This window comes from Aspergillus aculeatinus (genome assembly GCF_003184765.1).
Source record: "Aspergillus aculeatinus CBS 121060 unplaced genomic scaffold BO66scaffold_21, whole genome shotgun sequence".
NCBI classification, from domain to species: domain Eukaryota; kingdom Fungi; phylum Ascomycota; class Eurotiomycetes; order Eurotiales; family Aspergillaceae; genus Aspergillus; species Aspergillus aculeatinus.
Genome location: NW_020291490.1, coordinates 337,464 through 353,423, shown reverse-complemented (window position 1 = coordinate 353,423; position 15,960 = coordinate 337,464). Strand labels below are relative to the sequence as shown.

The 15,960-nt window shown below is 52.3% G+C and overlaps 5 protein-coding genes across 5 annotated transcripts; 3 read left to right on the top strand and 2 right to left on the bottom strand.

Annotated features, from left to right (window-relative positions):
- Positions 1–1,910: 1,910 nt before the first annotated feature.
- Positions 1,911–3,546, top strand: BO66DRAFT_471068 (NAD-dependent epimerase/dehydratase family protein; the record flags this gene model as incomplete). Its single annotated transcript, XM_025652833.1, has 3 exons — positions 1,911–2,311; positions 2,400–2,561; positions 2,636–3,546. Exons 1-3 carry the CDS (start codon positions 2,260–2,262, stop codon positions 3,544–3,546), a joined length of 1,125 nt encoding a protein of 374 aa, XP_025504562.1. The 5' UTR covers positions 1,911–2,259.
- Positions 3,547–4,559: 1,013 nt separating this feature from the next.
- On the bottom strand, positions 4,560–8,571 carry BO66DRAFT_391543 (DNA topoisomerase 1). Its single transcript, XM_025647281.1, has 6 exons — positions 8,126–8,571; positions 7,736–7,920; positions 6,052–7,650; positions 5,760–5,999; positions 5,246–5,695; positions 4,560–5,181 (listed from the first exon to the last, which is right to left on the bottom strand). Exons 1-6 carry the CDS (start codon positions 8,178–8,180, stop codon positions 5,047–5,049), a joined length of 2,664 nt encoding a protein of 887 aa, XP_025504561.1. The 5' UTR covers positions 8,181–8,571; the 3' UTR covers positions 4,560–5,046.
- Positions 8,572–9,184: 613 nt separating this feature from the next.
- On the top strand, positions 9,185–10,620 carry BO66DRAFT_391542 (F1F0 ATP synthase subunit gamma). Its single transcript, XM_025647280.1, has 5 exons — positions 9,185–9,354; positions 9,517–10,091; positions 10,148–10,260; positions 10,316–10,371; positions 10,420–10,620. The coding sequence occupies exons 1-5, from the start codon at positions 9,299–9,301 to the stop codon at positions 10,511–10,513; spliced, it is 894 nt and encodes a 297-aa protein (XP_025504560.1). The 5' UTR covers positions 9,185–9,298; the 3' UTR covers positions 10,514–10,620.
- Positions 10,621–11,405: 785 nt separating this feature from the next.
- BO66DRAFT_471065 (DnaJ domain protein) lies at positions 11,406–14,049 on the top strand (the record flags this gene model as incomplete). The annotated part of the gene is made up of 3 exons (XM_025652832.1): positions 11,406–11,570; positions 11,772–13,052; positions 13,117–14,049. 3 exons carry the CDS (start codon positions 11,406–11,408, stop codon positions 14,047–14,049), a joined length of 2,379 nt encoding a protein of 792 aa, XP_025504559.1.
- Positions 14,050–14,112: 63 nt separating this feature from the next.
- BO66DRAFT_391540 (F-box protein) lies at positions 14,113–15,917 on the bottom strand. Its single transcript, XM_025647279.1, has one exon. The coding sequence runs from the start codon at positions 15,700–15,702 to the stop codon at positions 14,164–14,166; it is 1,539 nt and encodes a 512-aa protein (XP_025504558.1). The 5' UTR covers positions 15,703–15,917; the 3' UTR covers positions 14,113–14,163.
- Between the last annotated feature and the right edge of the window lie 43 nt (positions 15,918–15,960).

The window sequence follows — 15,960 nt, the reverse complement described above, 5'->3', positions numbered from 1 at the left end:
TTTGCAAGGACGTGGGCTCGTTGAGGTTTGTTTGTCTACCTCGTCTATCCGATTGGATCAGTATTGACGTGTGTAGATAGGAATGCGAAGCAGAGGAGAGGGGAAATGTCCAGGGAAGATCTAGGCTTAGTCGCAGACGCGATCGAAGCGAATTGCCGACGCTCTATGCAGTATGCAGGCACTTCTCCGGCGTCAGACTTGCGATATCGCAAATTAATAATCCAGGAGGAATCACGAGCAATTAGTGGTTACCCACCAGCAAGCAGCCTTGACTCGTAGCATCATTTTATGAGACGCAGATCATCGATGCTATTGTTCCCTACGGTTGATCATCTCAGTCTCTCCCAGTTTCACAATTGACGGTTTGCGCGCCCGTCGCCGCCTTTTCTTGTTTACCCTGCGTTAAGCATTTAATCTGGGATGCTTGGGTCATCTTGTCTTTTTCTTCCTCTGAAACTTGGCTTTTGAGGGGAGGAATTTGAGCGTGTTGTGGTGGCAAAGAGGGATTGACAATTCAACATCATCATCATCTTCATGTTTGCTTTGACAACCGATTTTCTTTTCTTTTTCATTTCCTTTTATTTTGCAACGGATACGTACTCGACATCCCACCCCTTCCCTTTCAGGGAATGGGGAGGCAATAAATGGGTTCAGAAACCCACTTAGAGGCGGGACTATGATCGGACGGTGTCCCTGACGAACGGACAACGTCCCACAACGCGTGCTTGGCAGGGGACGGATTGATGAATCCATTTGTCTTTCCTTGGTTTGGGGACCTCTCCGAAATGCTCGAGGGACGCTTAAAATTCGCCCACTTTCCTGTACGAGGGCAAAGGAGCGAGTGGGAAGCCCTCGCCGGGGGCGTGTGGTATCCACTGCGCCGGCGAAATTTCTAGACGCAGCGCTAGCGGCGTTCATTCGGTAAAAGAAGCGGTTTGGAATGATGATGTGCTCCCCCTCTTGTTCCATGCGAATCTGCAGTTTGTTATTGGTGGCAGCGACGGCGGCGGCGGCGGCGGCGGCGCCGCTGCTGGTGGTGGTGGTGGTGGTTTGCAGACCTGCAGTACAGTACCTAGAGAAAGGCCTAGGTAGGAAGATAATCTTGCTTGGTAGCACCAATTTTTTGTTGGGAGGGACAGTCAATACAATAGAGGAGTAGAATGGTTGTTTCCAGTCGCATCACCGGGCCACATCATTCGCATGGGTGGAAGTTACACCAGAGGGAGATGGAGAACAATCTGGAGAAAAAGGGCATCGTGATCAGCATTGGAGTGACATGATGCCTCTCTGTCTCTCTATCTCTCACAGGCTGTGCGCGACATAGGGTGAAGGTTTGGGAAGGGGCTTGGTTTGGGAAGGGGCTTGGTTTGGAATTATGTTGTCTGCCGCGTTCTCCAGTATGGTGGTCCGTTCGTATGTCTCAGCTTGGGGACATTGGTGAGGAACTGAGGATGGGGTGGGTGTATACAGATAGAATCCCTGGTCAGGCAAAGCTCCGCATAGTCGGCGGACTGAGTCTACTGATAAGTGGCTCAATTAGTCACCAAGACTTTGTTGATGCGCAAAACGATGAGTATACATGATGATCACATCAGAAACCACGAGAGTACTCCGATGTTGAGATAAAATCAAGAGTAAATCTGAAAGCGTTGGTTAATTGATGGAGGGATGGATGGATGACTTGGGAAGGGAGAAGAAACAAGAACAAACAGGCAGGTCGTTAGTTCATCATGATTATTATTATCAACAGGATTAATATTATTGTCATAGTTCGTTGGTCCCTCCCAAAAGAGAAGATGGATGAGTGGATGGATGGATGGATGGCTGCTTTCTCTTCTCCCCTCCCCGTCCGCCTTCTCTTTCTCTCCTCTCCTCTTCCTCCCTCCTTCATCTTTCTCCTCTTCGGTCTCCTCCTTTTCTTCCTTCTCTCTCCCCCTCCTCCCCTCCTCACTCTCTCATCCTCCAATTACTGACATTAATTTCCTTCTTAATCAAATATTAAACTATTAACCCTGCTGCATCCTCCCTGACAGCAGTCCTCCCCCTCCTCCTCCTCCTTCAGCCTTTTCCCTCCCTGCGTCTCTTCCGCCCCCTTTTCCTCCCCGCATTCTTCCATTGACTGGTACGCGCTCGGGTGCGGGGTGTGCCTGTCAACAAACTGCCACTTAACACGAGCTAGTTCACTATCTGAACAAAGCTGAAGCTTCTCTTCTGTCTCAACTCCTATCACTAAGCTCGCTTCTTGTCACATTCCTCGTCATGGCGGATGATCAGGCAAAAAAGCCCGCCGTTCTGATCGTGGGTGGTCTTGGTATGCATGCCTCATGATGGTTCCTCTTGATCGTGCAGAAATCAGCTGGGTGTTGTACAATCTGACTTACATGCCATTGCATTTGTAGGGTTCATTGGTCGCCATCTTGCCCTGTATATCCACGAAAACAACCTGGCCTCGGAAGTCCGACTGGTCGACAAAGTCCTCCCTCAGCTTGCCTGGTTGGCCCCTGAGTTTCAAGAAGCTTGCTCGAAGGACAAGTTTGTCCAAGCTGATGCCAGTCGAGAACGTGAGTCGACAAACTCGATCCGACTTGCTTTTGCGCGCATGTCATAGCCCACTGACACTCCGCGTATTTGCTAGAGCACTTTCCCCGGATCTTTGACCGTGCCAACGGCGAACAGTTCGACTATGTGATAAACTGTGGTGGAGAAACCCGACACTCGCAGCCTGATGATGTTTACGAGGTCCGCAGCTATGCCCTCACCGTTGCCCTCGGTCGCGAAGTCGCCCGTCGAGGCATCCGCTCTTTCGTCGAGTGCTCGACTGCACACGTTTACAAAGGTGGCTCGAGTCCGCGCAAGGAGGACGACAAGTTGCAGCCCTGGCACAAGCTCGCTAAGTGGAAGATGAAGGCCAGTGAGGAGCTGCAGAAGATCCCCAACCTTCACTACTGCTTGCTTCGGTTGCCACACGTCTATGGCGAGTATGATTCCGGTTATTTTGCAATGGGTATCTGCCTTGCGCGAGTCCACTTGGAATTGCAGAAGAACTTGGAACTTCTGTACACAAAGGACCTGAAAATCAACACAATCTACATCAAAGATGCAGCAGGTGCGCTCTGGAAAGCAGCAGAATGGAGGGCAAGCGCTCCGACGGATGGGTCGGCCCCCATTGCTTTCAACGTGGTCGACCATGGTGACACTCGCCAAGAGCACATAGCAGATGCTCTGTCGGAGGTGTTCGGCATGAAGGTCGAGTTCCTCGGTTCTTTGGCATCTCAATTCGCTAAGATGAACCTGGACGATGTTGTGGATGATATGAACGAGGAGTGCCTGCAGGGCTGGGCCGACCTGCTTGAAGAGAAGAAAATTCATAGGCCAGGACCGATCAGCCCGTTCTTGGAGCGGGATGTTCTCAGGGACCAGGACATGTCCATCGATGGCACATTGTTTGAAAAGACCACAGGCTGGAAGCCTACTCGTGAGCGCTTCGATGCTGATGCTGTTCGGGCCATGGTTGAAAGCTACAAACGAATGGGCTGGTGGCCTTAAAACATATGGGTCGACGCGAATCTCCTTACTGACCACCACTTTCTAAACATGATACGCGCAAGTGTCATCGCGACCGATTCGGACGAACCCATTGCGTGTGCTCTGATACCCCGGCCGTGAATCACTACGGCCTTGCACCAGGTCAGATCAACCTGACTCGACCCGCCAATTTGATAAAAGCACCTAGACCTTGTTCACCCATTGAATTCCCTTCGCTTCCGGTACGGACACTGTACAACACGGAAATCACGGATCTTGTGCTTTGTAATATTATTATCCCATGCTTGGGACACTCTGGGTTCCTGTTATCGAGCGATTGGTATGTACTACTATATTCTTGACTTTCTTGTCAATTGGTGTTTGGAGTTTCACAAGTCCCCATGTTCTGATCATGACCTGCATCTACACAGCTAGTTTTTCTTCTGCCGCGCTGCATCTCGATAGGCTGAGCCTGTTTTGAGAATGTTGATACCTCGTGATTCTACAGTCATTTTCTGTATTTTACTTCTTTGCTGCACTCCATCTTGGCCATGGATTTCAGCCCCCATTTCCCTCCCACCTTAAGGAGCTGTATTTCTTCATTTATCTCTTGTGATCTCTCCATACTCCTTCGCATCAATGAGGCATGAACAGGACTCAATGATGTTTTTTTGCGCGTCAAAAATGATATTTATCTTTTCGGATAGAAAAGCCAGGTGGGCACATCGCACGCGGGCGTGGTTCAAATCCATGTGTTGATCATTGCGTTGAGCATGCAAATCTCAACTCCTCGTTTCCTTCTCGGTTTAAGTTTATGTAGTTATATCGAAACCATTTGGGGGGAGGGCAGGCAGATATCAAGATAAGAGAAAGAACACCATACCAGAAAAACACATTCCTTCCGTCTACCCGTCCATCAACGCTGCTTCTAGACTGTGCACAGAATTAGAACCCGGGCAATTCGAAAATACTCATCACGTGGTCTGTACATCGATCCCAGGGATCGTCATTGGGATATCCCAAGCTGACATGCGACAAGAAAAGATACGCAAAGCCATCTAACGTACACTGAACAGGGATATTGTTCCTATACTAATCGTACTACATGAATAATGTTTGTATGAATTTTATGACCTTGTCACTGTATTTGTCTCCCTCCATCCTGCCCCGGTCCTTTATAGCGGTTGTTTCCATTCGCTCCCTTCTTCTTTCTTTTTTTTTGCTTTTCTCGTGCAATATGAAGTCTTCCTTTCCAAAGTTCTCCATAGAAAGAAGAATAGATAGATGAAATCAGAGGCAGAGAAAAAAACAAGACGCGAGGCTCCAAGAAATGCAATCAAAGGATGTATTGGGGGCATGGCATGCATTGTTTTCCAATAATTCACGCGTGTTGAGAGGTCAGGGAAGAAGAGAAAAACAAAATAAAAAGTATAGATAGTTAAGGCAGCATGAAGGAAGTCTTTAACCATAAGAAGTATGTATCCAAGTTTCGAGCGCGATATAACACAAGAAACAACTAAATCAAAATTCCCAGGTCTCGTCGACGGATTTGATGGCCCATTCGAACTTCTCGCGGAGGGCCTTGGAGAAGAATTTCTCGATGGGGACGTCGAACTTCTTACTGAAGACGACGGTAAGACGGGGGTCGATATAGTTCTAGACACAGATAAGTATGAAGGACGGATCAACTGGCAGAGAGGGAAACGGGAAAAAAACTCACAATCTTCGAAGTACCCAGGGCAACCTCCTTGTTGTCCTCCTTGTCTTGAGCTTGGAGCTCCATTGTCTCAATACGCTGCTCGAGCTTCTTGATGGCGGTCTCGAGCTTCTCAACGGTGGGAGCCTTGCCTTCGGCTTCCACCTTGCCAGTCTTGTTCTCCTTGTTGAACCTCTTCTCCATGTCCTTAACGACCTCAAGACGAGAGTTCAGCTCGCTTGCCTTCATTTCTTTCTCTCCATCAGCAACGAGCTTCTCGTTGTCCTTCTCGAACTTCTTCTGGATCTTTTGCCGTTGTTCTTCAAGCAGGAAAGCCTGGTGTTCCTTGACCCATGCCATGTCCATATCCTCGTCCATCTCGAAGAACTTGGCGCCTTTCTTCTTCTTCAGTGTGGGCTCAAGGTTGAGCATCTGCTGCTTGAAGCGCCAACGCTGATAGCGAAGACCCTTGATCTAATTTGCCGGAAACACATTAGCTGCAATCAATTCAGATGAGGTGTCTGCAGGGTTTGCTTACGCGTTCGCTCATCTTCTCCATTTGGTTGGCATGGGACGCAGCGACAGTCCGTTTGTGGTTACAGAGAATAGCGACCTTGCGGTTGGCATCGTTGTAGGCCTTCACCTTCTCCGCAATGTTACCCGTCGCTTTCATCTCCTTGAGCAACGTAGACATGGTGTGGGAGGCGTTGTAGGTACGGAACACTTTCGCAGTCAAGCCTTGCATGTAAGCAGACAAGTGCTTGTTGAGTGCAGAGGTCTAATGAAGTCAGATCGCGATGATAGTGTGAGCTAGGAGCAGTCCAACATACCGTCAATCGATCGAAAATCTCGTCGCCCTCCTTCTTGGGCGCCTTTTTGAAGATTTTGAGGTTCTTGAAAACCTGCGCATCGACTTCGACTTCATCATAGAACCGAATACTATCTTTACCCAGGAAATCGAAGACAACCTTGTTCGGAGGCTTGAGAGTGACATTCTCGTACTTGAGAGAACAACAACCCACGGTTTCAGCCTCGTCTTCACCCTTCTCATTACCCGCACGAAGGGCAAACTGATCGATGAGGTAGACGGCGGTGGCCTTCTGTCGCTCGACCATTAATGCATGCTTGAGGTTCTTCTGGTAATCCTTGCGAATCCGGGCGATATGGTGCTTCAATTCACGAGCCTTTTCGAACTTCTTATAATCACTCTGGCCCTTAACATCGGAATTGGCAGCAAGCATAACGTACTTGTAATTTCCGTTGATGTTCTCTTGCCACATGGCAAGCCATGTGCCTTCTTGGTCGTTCTTCACCTCCTTCCAACTGTGGCCTTCGGGTGGTGGAGGAACGGGGGCGTTTTTCCCGATGTTGATTGTGATCTGCTCCGGCAGAACTCGAGCCTTGACACGGCCGGTCTTGGGATGTTCACCACGACCACGGAACAAGGCCGGCGGTTCGACTCGGAAGTTGCCGACTTTCTGCTTGCGACCGTCCCACATGCAGTACATGTAAGGAGCTTCTTGTTCATCTTTCTCGGCTTTTAAGCGCTTCTTCTCGGCAGGAGGCAAGTTCTTCTTCTCAAGGCGCTTCATGTCATAGTATGCGAAAATGGGTTGAAAGTCACACTTGGAGAACTCTTTGATATCGACCTTGTTGCCTTTGGAGTCGGTTGCGCCCCCGGTCTTCTTGAGGATGTCCCGAAAATCCATGAAGAAATTCTTCTGGAAAGTGGGGTTTTCGACGTGGTGAGTCGAGTTCAGCATGCTGCCAAAGAAACCGGCGACCTCTTCCGCGTCAGGATGAAGATTGACGGGGATGCCGTCATATTTCAACTTAACATTTTTAGGAAGAGGTTCATAAGGAGGAGGGAAGACCACGCCATTGTGTTCGAGCGTAGTCCACTTGATCGTGCCGTCGCCCTTGGTCGGGTCCTCCCACCACTTATACTCCTCCTCCTCGTCGGCGTCCTCAACTTCCTCGCTTTCTTCCTTTTTCACGGGGGTTGCTTTGGGGGTCGCTTTTGCGGCAGAGGCTTTCGTAGGAGTAGCCTTGCCGGCCGCAGCTCCTCGCTTGACGGTGGTGACAACAGTCTTCTCTGGAGCTCTGGCGTGCTTGGCTGTCTTTTTCACGATACTGGGCTTCGCATCCTCGGGCTCCTTCTTCACGCCATTGGTTTGCTTCTTAACCGCTGTTGCCTTGGTGGTCTTCGGAGTAGCCGTGCTGCGGCTGGACTTGGCTTCTTTCTCGCCTTTCACTTGGATCCGTTTCTTCTCGGCAGCGAGCTTCCTCTCGATGGGGACATCCGAATCTGATTCATCGCCGATGGCGGTTTCGGAAGCCTTCGGGAGTTTGCGACCGTTGAGCGCGAGAGGCACATCATCATCCGTCTCAGGGTCCTCGTGCTTCACAGACGTGCGACGACGCTTGCTCTATCGAAAAGTCAGCCGATTGACTAGATTCGTAACCGACGTTGAACATGGAACACTGGGAGTGGCGAAGGTAGGTGTGGCGTACCAAAGGTTGATCCTCCTCGCTGCTTTCCGGCTCAGCATATGACTTGATTTGACCAACACTGTTGCGCGACTTTCTCTTCGAAGCGGCGCCGGCTTGAGCATCCGCATCCGCCATCTCAACATCATTTTCGGATTTCACCGGACCGAACCGAATTGACACTCCAGGGTCAACATGACCGTTTGTCTCTGTCGCACCATTCCATGTCAAGTTAGTGGATATACTGGAGTGATCAATGGAGGGTAGAAGTGAAGAAGTAATGACGTTGGGGTGAGGGGTGGGTAGGCGCATTGAGGCAAATGTCACTCAATAGGAAGGGAGAATTGAAGACTGAGTAAAACGTGGAGCGAGAACAGCACGCGAAAGCATGTATGCTAAAGTGATGAAACTTACCCGTATGGCGACCATTGGCCTGGACGAGTGGGGTGTCATCGTCCGAGGAGCTCATATTTGCAAGGCGACGGGGATGATAGAAGCGCTGAGAGCCAGAGGCCCGGTACGAGGCAATCCGGGAAACGGAACTCGAAGGATGTGAGATTATTGAACCGCTGAAGTTGGCGAATGGAAGAGGCGCTTGACGGAGGGATGCGATCAATGAAAGCCTGGCCAATGAGAGAGCTACCAGAGGACGAAGCGTCACAGAGGAGGAAGATACATGGACGAAGGACGCTAAGGACAAGAGAGGAGCCAAGAGGAAGACTGAGAAGAGAGGAGAAGAGAAGAGAAGAGGGAGAGAAAATCAGATGAAAGACAGGGGAGGGAACCAATCAATGGAGAATGGGGAAGCTGAAAAGAAGGGGAAGAAAGAGGCAGGAGAGATGACAAGAGGGAAAAAAGACTGAGGGAAGAAAGAGAGAAGAGAGAGAGAGAGAGAGAGAGAAGAAGAGACGAGAGCGAGGCGAGAACCTGGAATGGAATGGAAAACGAGGCCGTCCCGGGATTGGGGCCTGAGGCGATCGATTACCTACAGTACTAACTAACGAACTAACTAACTATAGACTCATAACTTAGAGTCAACTTGCAAGGACTTAACTAAGGCTCACCTCATGGTTTCCAAGTTTGACTTTCACGTTTCTCCGGACCGTCCAGCCACTCCCAGCGCGAGAAGCGGCCAGAAAACGACTGGCCTGAGGAACCCAATCCCCACTCAGTTGGAGAACTGGATGACGATTCCATTTCATTTGCGCCGGAGAGAGCTGTGGATGCCTGAGGGATCTTGATTATTGCCTGGGTAGATCGGAGTGGCGAAGTCACATGACTGTTTGTAGTGTTTGTGATGTTGATGATGTTGCCGGCAATTGCATTGTAGGTCCCTCCTGCCACCCGAATCATCACACTCACCACACTATCAGCATCTTCCCAATATGGACTAGCGTGAACTGGAATCCCGTGCTGGCCGGCTGTCGGAAGAACAGAAACAGGAGTCCCAAGTTCAACCACCGACTTCTCATCCGCCAGCCCCAAAAGAGGATTCTCTGACCTCCTCCCCTCCCCACCCCTCCCCCCTCCACAACTTGCTATATCGTTGGTCTTAGATCCGACCGTACGGTTTCTTCCACATTCAAGATGTTCTCCCGTGCTGTTCGTCCGGCCGTTCGCGCTGGTAGTATTGCGGTCTCCCGGTAAGTTCCCTCAGTCCGGGCCATCCACACAACCCACACCCACACCCACAGCCCGTTGCCCATTGTGCATTGGCTCGCCAATGGCTCGCCAATATCAATCGACCTGGAACAATGGAAGAGCTTGAGTTGATGAGATGGTTCAATGGCTGATTTATCCGGAAGCACTGCTCCTCCCAACGCCGCCAACTTCGCGACTCTGCGTGAAATCGAGGGCCGTCTCAAGTCCATCAAGAACATCGAGAAGATCACCAACACCATGAAGGTCATCGCCTCTACCCGTCTTACCCGCGCCCAGAAGGCCATGGAGGAGTCCCGCAGCTACGGTCAGACCTCCAACACCGTTTTCGAGCAGGCTGAGACCAAGCCCCTCGAGGACAAGAAGACTCTGTTCGTCATCGCCAGCTCCGACAAGGGTCTTTGCGGCGGTATCCACTCCGGTCTCAGCAAGGCCACTCGCCGTATGCTCCAGCAGACTCCCAACGCCGACATTGTCGTCCTCGGTGAGAAGGCCAAGGCTCAGCTGTCCCGTACCAACCCCAACGCCATCGTCCTGAGCTTCGCCAACGTCTGCAAGGACGTCCCCACCTTCGCCGATGCTCAGGCCATCGCCGACCAGATCTCTCTGCTCCCCGAGGACTACGCCAGCGTTAAGATCGTCTACAACAAGTTCCTGAACGCTCAGAGCTACGAGCCCGCCACCGTTGAGGCTTTCTCCGAGGAGGCCATCACTCAGTCCCGTGAGTTTGAGCCGTTTCTGCACTCAAGTGAACTACATGCTGAATGATCTTTACAGCCAACCTCTCTGCCTACGAGACTGATGAGGAGACTCTCACCAACCTCCGCGAGTACGCTCTTGCCAACAGCTTGTTCTGGGCTCTTGCCGAGGGTCACGCCTGCGAGATCTCTGTGAGTCGCTTCTGTTGAACTATCACGCCATGAATCAATGCTAATCAGATACAAGGCCCGTCGCAATGCCATGGAGAACGCTTCCAAGAACGCTGGTGAGATGATCAACAAGTAAGTTCTGCCGTCCCTCGTCGTGGGAACGACGCTTATGCATTGCAGGTTCCAGATTCTGTACAACCGTCAGCGTCAAGCCGCCATTACCAACGAGCTGGTCGAGATTATCACTGGTGCCACCGCCAGTGCGGACATGTAAAAGCTTTTCTGAAGCTTTTGTGGGGAGGAGTCACCATGTGTGTAGACTTACTCATAAATACCTAGATGCTTTCCAGCCTGTAAAATCTATCCTATCTTTTCTTTGTCCAGGGTATTTTTGTGTGAGACGAATGAAGTGAATCAACCATCCTATCCAGAATATGATGCTTTGAAAATTATGCGATGCTGTCATTGTATTGACACTATCAGGGAGAGTATAATACTGAAGCTGTGAATTCACTTCGAGTATCTATTATCTCGTCGACATACACACTGCACACTGCATCTGTACTGAGTATTCAATATGGTATCGATTCACAATCGAGATAACTGTTCCCAGGCATCCTCTGTCCCACTGTCGCAGTCCGCAAGTGTGAATGTGTTCTCAGTCTTATTGACCTTCAGATAGCTATGCCCTCTATGAGTGCACTCAAGACCTCCGATTCACTCCTATTACTCCTAGGACACTCTACCTTATAAAAGCAGTCTCCCTGCCTTTCTCCCTCCTCTACCAATCCTCGATTTACCACCTGTCACCCACTGCAGTCTCGATCACCCACCCAATCGATCCATCGAGGTAGTCTACATCAACAAAGCAAACGCAAACACTTCTGAGACACAAATCACAACAACCTTCTCAAACACACCCCTCCATCCCCAGCACCTGCGACATCTCCCAATTCCACTATTCACTTCAAGCCTACCCACGCCGACGTTACCTCATTTCATCTTCCCAATCCTTTTCCCAATCCCGCTCCTCCACCACAAGCCCACCAACCTCACCCACCTGCACCTCTCGCATCCCCAAGCCGAACCCCAAAAGACCATCCCACCAGACAAGAACGCATGCAGCCCACCCACCACCACCACCGCCGACACACCCAACGGGCAAAATGACGACCCCAACCTTTTCCTCGTCCACCTTCATCGACTGCTACGCAACCCTCAACATCCACCCGCACGCCGACCTCAAAGAGATCAACAGCGCCTACAAGCGCCTCGCTCTGAGGTATCACCCGGACAAGACCGAGGGAGGAGACGCCGAGACGTTCCAGAAGGTGAGTGCAGGCGCAGCTGGGCTGGTTTTACGCAGATACGCATATATACCCACACCGACACCCAAACCCAAACAAAACACGCTTTCACTTTACTCGTCTTTCCAACGCCCCTCTTCTGTATATCAGATTACCCTTGCTTTCCTCTCTTTCACCCCTCATAGAAGCCATTATCGGAAGCTAAACTCACCAATACGTAAACAGATCCTTTACGCCGTCGAAACCCTCCGCGACCCCAATCACCGCGCCATCCACGATGCCGCCCTCGATGAACACCGCTGTCGCAACCTGAAATACACCGCAGACGCGGGGGCCTTCTTTCGTCGCGGCTACCACCGTCACCACCACCAGCAGCAGCAGTATCGTGCCGATGACCCATATAACCAAAGCCGGTACGAGGCCTCTTACCGCCACAGCGTGCACATGGATCCCACGGCGCCGGAGTCCATTGAGATCATGGAGCAGATGCGTCGGGATCGGGAGTATAGCGAGCAGCTGGAGCGGGAGCGGGAGCGGGAGACTCGGGAGGCGGAGAAGGCTGCTGCTGCGGGGTTGTTTCAGGAGGGGCAAGATGGGGAAGGGGAGGGGTATGACCCGGGCCGGGTGGTGGATGACGACTTGAGTTCTTGGTCTTCTTCGTCGGAGGAGCCGATGGGGTATTATGATGAAAGTGGGTGTGTGGTGACGAGGAAGAAGGATAAGAAGAAGACGAAGCAGGCAAGGGGGAGGGGGAATGCCGGTGAGGGGGTGAAGGGGGTGGAGGAAGAGGTGAACGAGGAGGAAGAGGAGGAGGAAACTTGGATTGGGTATTCGGATAAGACGGCTTATTGGTCGGAGGAGAAGCAGGCTAAGGATCAGGCTCAGGAGGAGAGGCGCGCCAGGTGGATGGCTAGTCTGTTGGATCCGGATGCGGGCTGGAAGTCTATGAAGTATTCTTGGGGACAGCAGCAGGAGGAGAATAAGGAGGAGTCTGAGAAGGATTTCGAGGAGGAGTATGACGAGGAGTATGAGGGAGGAGAGGGAGAGTATGAAGAGGGGGAGGAGGAGGAGGAGGAAGACGAAGACGAAGACGAAGAGGAGGACGAAGAGGAGGACGAAGAGGAAGAGGAAGAAGAAGAGGAGGAAGACAGCGAGGAGGAGCAGTCCGACGAAGAGGACAGTGCTGACCTCCTATCAGAGGGTAAATCCGATGGGCAGGAGGAAAGCATCTCCATGGGTAACCTGATTGATCTCGAAGACGACGCCAATGACCACACAGAGATGCCCACTGTGGCCAGCAAAGGAAGCACCGGGTCTGTCACTGAGCTCGTCCCTGAAGACCACCATCAGTCGGCCGATCTGTTGGACTTGGGGGAAGACAAGAACTCACAGGCTAGTAAAGCGGACAATGATCTGGGAGAATGCAAGGACAAGGTGGATCTGGATGGACAGCCAGGCCGTGCGCAAGGACACAAAGACACTGGCTGGAAGGAGAACGATGAATGTGTGAGTCTAGCCGGCTTCTCCTGGTTCTAGCAAGTCTTAAGGACCATACTAAGTTTGGAATTAGTATGGAACCCCCGGGGCCGAAGTCTTCCACGAGATGTTCTGCAAAGAGGATATTGGCCCGAAGCGGAAAGAAGTATGCATGTGTGGAAGGGTCGAGGGTATCGCAGACGATGAAGAGGACTGGTTCCGCTATCCTGGGCAGATGCCCTGGGGCATGAGCTTGCCAAACAAATTCTCCAAACGCAGCACCACCGACAACGACGACAACTATGACGATGAAGACACAGACGAAGAAGAGGACAACTCCGAGGGAGATGCAATCGGCGGTCACGAAGGAGAAGACCTTGAAGACGACTCGACAGTCCACAACTCCAACCACCACAACGATCACGATCACACCCAACCCACACCAAAGACCTCAAACACCGCCAATGGCTACATCAACATTCCCTCCGAAACCAACTCCCACTCCGAAACCTACCACTTCTACGATACAAAAGCCGAGCACCCAGCCGCCGCAGAGCAATCCGATTCCGACTTCGTGACCGCAAACGAGGACCCGGCCATGTCGACCGACTCCCTAACCCGGCCCGCCAACCTCATCGCAGCACCCCCACACGGCCTCAGCGCCTACCTCACGCCGCTGCTCCCCTACTTCGAGTCCAAGCTTAACCGAAGCGACGGCCGCTACACCCCGGACGACATGGTCGTCGAATGCCGCGGGATCATCTTAGAGACCTTCTGCGGGTGGATGGAAGGCGTGCGGCGTACGTTCCGGGATGCGGCGACGCGTGGCTGCAACGACGAGGGTGAATGCCTGCATCTGGGTTACTGGGACAAAGCCTATGGGCAGGCGGAGTGCAAGGTCTGCGGGCAGTGGGAGCCGATCTTTACACTCACCTGCCCCGGTTGCGGGCTGGAGGCGTGCGTGGCGTGCAAGTTTACGGCGCCGGCTACTTGGAATCGTGGTCGGGTGTCTGGTAGCCTGGGATGAATCTTGCTATGGTGGGCATTTAATGGAGCTGAGATGACGAAGAGAGAGGGATTTGGCATGTAATTCTTGATATGGACCAGGTTTTTCTTTTACGCGAACTCTTAATCGATCAATCTATCTATCAAATCTGAATACGACCAGCTCACGATTCCCATTCTCACCAACAATGTACCTCTCGTTTCCGTAGATCTTGCCTCGGCCAGTGAGCTCAAATGCCTCATCCTGCATGAGTCTGGTGTGCGAAGTAGGGGTTTGGATGCTCAGAAGCATCCGCATGTCGAACGGCCACCGGATCGACGACATATATAGACAATACCCCACTTGGGCTTTCTCGTCGTACGCTTCCGAGACAATAGCATAGGATGGCTCATTCCATGGAGAGGACCTAAGGGGACCCGTCTGCAAGCTACAGTTGCCGCGGTAAGGGGGCAGGGAGACATCCACTGCTCGTCTCCAAGCAGGGCCATCTCCGACCAAGGGGATTGTAGTCACCCGCACCTCAGTGGTCCAGTCCGCTGGGCCCCTTCGTACCTGCGGCTCTGGACATCGACTTTCGATTATTTCTATCGAAAGATCATCGTCCGTGATATTCAGACACTGCACCCCGGGGAGGCCTCGTTGGCGCACAGAATAGAAGCCCAGCTCTCTGAAGCCGAACCGAGAGACGATCGGGGGCCCTTGGTCCTCGGCCTCCTCGCGCAGCCGACGCGTAGGATCCAGGGAGGGCCGGTACGACGATGGGGCGGAGATGTCCCAGACCGAGAGCGACTCGATCGGGGCATCGTCGTCGGCAGTATACAGGCTGCGGTTCGGCTGCCAGATGTAGATCGCATAGTGCGTCTTGCTGTGGGTCGAGTAGAACCGGTCTCTCTCACTTAGCGGATGGCCGAGGAACATGATCTTCCACTCGTTGCGGAAGGTGATGCTCCAGGTGCCGGTCGACGACGACTGGGTCACGTCGAACGAGGAGGCGAAATGCCGATGCACGCCGTCGCTGTCGTTGAGCCAGTGGAAGGCCTTGGGCTCGGCCCATTCCACCACCAGCACCCGCTTCTGCAGGCGGAGGCGCCGGATGACTTTGCCGGTGATGATGAAGGGCACCATGAACCGACGGCTCGTGTCCAGGTCCGTGAGCACCAAGCAGGCATGGTCCGCACTCGGATACACCACCACGCCTTCCTCGTAGGACCAGAAGGACTCGGAGAAAAGGCAGTCCACGCGCTGTACGAGTTGGCTGGCGTGGGTCTCCCACGGCTGGACTGGGAACCACTCCCGCTCGCCCGTGACGCCAAAGTCGTCACATAATCTATACTTCTGTACGGATTGGGGTTGGCCGCGACGCAAGTGGTCGTATCGAGATGCAATACCGTCGAAGAGTTTGCGCCAATGATCGTCCTCTGCGGCTGCGGGCGGCGAATCGTCCGTGTCCGTCTCGTGGTCGAGCTCCCGCACTTCTCGAGCTCGAGGGAAGAGCTGCCTCAGCAGCGGGATGAGGTACAGAGGACTACTGAACGCCTGATTCCAGAGTTTGCAGACCCGACGACAAGTGATGATGTCTTTAGGCGTAAGCTGATTGAAGACCATCCAGAAGATCTCGCGGGGTAAAGCTGTCAGAGCGGTCGTGGTGCCCTCGTACTCCATATCTGCAGACATGGTTTGACGGGCACTTGCGGGGTTACGAGATGTCGATGTCGTGTGATCATGGAAACACGGAGATGTGAAGGTTATGGTAATGAGACAATGTTTGAGCTACGCTCAAATAAGGTCGACGACATTTAGCTAGCCATGGAAGCGTCATGCAAGGGTGCAAGAGCGGGGAAGAGTGCATTTGAGCCTGCAGGGCAAATTGTTTGTTGGTGGCTGGTTTGGGTGGTGTTTACTTCGGAAATCCAGAGACTCGCCAGAATGAAT

Coding starts and splice junctions, on each gene's coding strand:
- BO66DRAFT_391543 (XM_025647281.1), bottom strand. CDS start 8,180: ATGAGCTCCTCGGACGATGACACCCCACTCGTCCAGGCCAATGGTCGC. Junction 6,000..6,051: donor AGATTTTCGATCGATTGACG/GTATGTTGGACT, acceptor TGACTTCATTAG/ACCTCTGCACTCAACAAGCA. Junction 5,696..5,759: donor TGGAGAAGATGAGCGAACGC/GTAAGCAAACCC, acceptor CCGGCAAATTAG/ATCAAGGGTCTTCGCTATCA.
- BO66DRAFT_391542 (XM_025647280.1), top strand. CDS start 9,299: ATGTTCTCCCGTGCTGTTCGTCCGGCCGTTCGCGCTGGTAGTATTGCG. Junction 9,355..9,516: donor GGTAGTATTGCGGTCTCCCG/GTAAGTTCCCTC, acceptor TTTATCCGGAAG/CACTGCTCCTCCCAACGCCG. Junction 10,261..10,315: donor GTCACGCCTGCGAGATCTCT/GTGAGTCGCTTC, acceptor ATCAGATACAAG/GCCCGTCGCAATGCCATGGA.
- BO66DRAFT_391540 (XM_025647279.1), bottom strand. CDS start 15,702: ATGTCTGCAGATATGGAGTACGAGGGCACCACGACCGCTCTGACAGCT.